Below are 3195 nucleotides of genomic sequence, written 5' to 3'. Positions count from 1 at the left end.
TACAGAAGAGGTGGTGTTCGCTGGATACGCCGGTAGATATACTCTGAGCAAAACAAATAAAATATTCTAACGACAATGGGATAAAAATTTTATAATTGGCCCATGCTTCTCCAGAGCTTGAGCGACACGTCTAACATAACTTTATCACCTTGTGTGGGAAAATTAAAATCATTTGTTGCTGCACGCCTGGTAATTAATTTCACCTAGATCCGTGTAAGAAGAAGGATTGTTTTATCAGAGTGAGCATAAAGCTATAGTCTGATGCAGAAAACAACTAGAACTAGCCCTGTTTAGGCAGGAACTTGATTCTCCCTAGCATTTAACAATAAATCTCTTAAATTAATATCTCATTTTTAATAAAGAAAAAGAAAAAGGTCAATTTTAAGGCACCTAAAACAGTTCATTCCTATTCCATTCTTTTCAAGATTTGTCCGTATCTTCTTTTTCATTTCCTTACCCTTCTAGTTTATGGCCTTTACTAAAGTCAAGGGGCACTACCACCATCATTTCCTCAAATCGAATGGAAGGAGAAGAAGATCTAGAAATATGTATCCAATCAAGCATGAGCCATGAGCTAATGCCTCTAGCTAAAGAGTTTTCTTCAAAGTGCCACCTTTTGGCACTTCCATTAACATGATTTAGCACATATTTTCTATGCATACTGTTACTTTAAACTATATAATGAAACTCTATTATATTAAAATGTTTCTTGTCGCAAATTAGAGTGGATTCACGACCTATGACTGAAGGCCATATCACCTAGTCAGAAACATCAGTAATTGATAATATAACCTGTCTAAAAAATGATCCAATAAGTATCTTTGTTTGATCAAATCATAGAGTCACAAGGAGGGCTGAGAATGAAATTCACATCAACAGATCAATCTCTTACTTTGATTATTTGGTTGTAATGGCTGACGTCAGATGCACACAAGGTGCCTATCACCAAATGAGCATGCGTGCACCATATGTACGGTGAAGATGCACAATCATTATTTTATATTATTCAAAACTTTTAGGCAGTTTCTCAATAATAGAAACTGGCTTATATATATAGTAGTAGTTGTACACCGAGGTCTCCATGAGCCCTTGATAGGTGGAGCAAGAAAAAGAGTTAAGAGACACAGATATAGAGAGGGAAAAAAAAAGTTGAAAATGGTGCAAGAGGTAATCCGAAAGGGTCCATGGACAGAACAGGAGGACTTCAAATTGAACATCTTTGTGGGCTTGTTTGGAGATCGACGATGGGACTTTATAGCCAAAGTTTCAGGTTTGAAGGTGGCGGGAGACAAATAATAGGTATGCTTATTTGGATATGGGGGATTGTGGAAGGGGCTGCCTTTAACCGCCTCATTTTGTGTAGGTTTGAACAGAACAGGTAAGAGTTGCAGGTTACGATGGGTGAATTACCTGCACCCTGGTCTCAAACGAGGCAAGATGACACCTCAAGAAGAGCGCCTTGTGCTGGAACTTCATTCCAAATGGGGAAACAGGTTTGAGGACATCCTAAAGAATAGCAGTTTTAACTAGTTTTAACCCCATGTATAATCCTCAGTGGTGTGCTGTACCTATGATGATTTAACTAGTTTCCTTAATAAGTAGTTCACATATACCTGTATTCCCTTAGCATATAATGATGATCCAATGCAGATGGTCAAGAATTGCCCGCAAATTACCTGGGCGTACAGACAACGAAATTAAGAATTATTGGAGAACTCATACGAGGAAAAAGGCTCAAGAGAAGAAACAAGCTACCTCTCCATCATCATCATCTTCCAATTGTTGTTCGTCATCAGCAAGCAATCCCACTGTGGATTCATTGCCCTTCCCAGAGACTGGAGAAGAGAGATTTTATGACACAGGAGGTCCAGATGTAATAGCTGCAGCAGAAAAGCAGATGGAAGAAGAGCAAGCGGGTGAAAAGGGATACTCCATGGATGACATATGGAAAGATATCGCTCTGGCAGAAGAGAACTATATAAAACCAGTCCAGGATAGCTATAGTGTAGAAGGTAGTTTCTCTTGTCCTCCTTTGGCTTCTCCATCATGGGAGTACTGTTTGGACTCGCTATGGAAGGTGGATGAAGAAGAGGGTAAGATGTCTCTGCCCATGAGTGATCAATTTCTTCCAAGCTACGGATATTGGGGAGCATCTCTAACAGGCTAATCACAATTTTATTTATTGAAATTTGTTTATAAATGTAATATTGTCCTAAGGAAGCTCTAACCTGTATAGTGTGGGTTTTCTCTAAGCTTTTTGATTCAGTTCTGCATCATTTCAAATCACTGTAATCATCTCATGCATAACAGTAGTCTATCCCTGTGTTTTGTGTGTTTTCACTTTTCAGAGAGGAAGAGATAACCTCATCAAACCTCCCATAAGGAGGTTGGTAAGTTCATGGATGTAATGTATAATACGCCTTGTAACTTTTCAATAAAGCTGGTACCGTTTAATGTTAGTCTTGCTAATATATGATAAACACACATATTGTTAGCATGTGTAGCTACCACCCACACACACACACGCACGCACACCCGCATAAATATATGAGTTTGAGATGGAGAGAGAGAGAGAGAATGAGAACATACACAGGTTTTCAACTCGTTGGCAGAAGTTGCAGCACTTAACACTTAGTAACTTCAACATTTTCATAACTGAGTGTTTCAGAGTAATATTAAGAGATTTCCAGATGAAACCAACCAATGACTTAATGCATTTGATGTTCTATCTCCTGCGGTTCGGAGAGGACTCAGCTGTTACTTCATCAATTAATATTTACAGTCAGCACTTATGTAAAAGATCTTCTATAAGATGGTACGGCCCTTGAAAATGATCTTGAATATAAGTATCTTCCAAAGAATAAAAGCCTCTTCTTTCTTCTAATCTGGTTTTTAATTGGTAAATCAATAAAGAAACCCGTCCCAGATGCTAAATTGCTTCTACCCTTTTTTCTGTGAAATTTCAAACAGTCCCAACAGTCCAAGTAAGCTCGTTCTGGTATGCAAATTTAACTGATTTTTCATTGTCATCAATTACATTAAAGTTGAGGAAACAAGGACGATGGGTTACTGGTAGTCAACAAATTGGGTAAGGGAATATATTATGAATAAGTTAAAAAGGCATCAAGGCTAGTGCACACCAAACTGGAGGAGCTTCAGCTTTTCAGAAGTGACCCTGATAAATAGTTTTGAACT

General features: G+C 38.2%; 1 protein-coding gene across 2 annotated transcripts; it reads left to right on the top strand.

Moving 5' to 3' along the window:
- The first annotated feature begins 1070 nt into the window (after positions 1-1070).
- On the top strand, positions 1071-2459 carry LOC133877629 (transcription factor MYB59). 2 transcript variants are annotated; one of them, XM_062316017.1, is made up of 3 exons: positions 1071-1270; positions 1364-1493; positions 1651-2459. In XM_062316017.1, the coding sequence occupies exons 1-3, from the start codon at positions 1156-1158 to the stop codon at positions 2165-2167; spliced, it is 762 nt and encodes a 253-aa protein (XP_062172001.1). In that variant the 5' UTR covers positions 1071-1155; the 3' UTR covers positions 2168-2459. The 2 variants fall into 2 exon arrangements, with proteins under 2 accessions (XP_062172001.1, XP_062172003.1); XM_062316019.1 differs by having other exon boundaries at positions 1077-1299.
- Positions 2460-3195: the final 736 nt, after the last annotated feature.

The sequence above is a fragment of the Alnus glutinosa genome, chromosome 9, assembly GCF_958979055.1.
Source record: "Alnus glutinosa chromosome 9, dhAlnGlut1.1, whole genome shotgun sequence".
Classification (NCBI taxonomy): Eukaryota; Viridiplantae; Streptophyta; class Magnoliopsida; order Fagales; family Betulaceae; genus Alnus; species Alnus glutinosa.
This window is presented reverse-complemented; position numbering and strand designations above follow the sequence as displayed.

Bases quoted from the DNA above. Each gene is read 5' to 3' on its own strand.
- LOC133877629 (XM_062316017.1), top strand. From the start codon at position 1,156: ATGGTGCAAGAGGTAATCCGAAAGGGTCCATGGACAGAACAGGAGGAC. The intron at 1,271-1,363 runs GTTTGAAGGTGG...CATTTTGTGTAG, and splicing joins CTTTATAGCCAAAGTTTCAG to GTTTGAACAGAACAGGTAAG. The intron at 1,494-1,650 runs GTTTGAGGACAT...GATCCAATGCAG, and splicing joins CATTCCAAATGGGGAAACAG to ATGGTCAAGAATTGCCCGCA.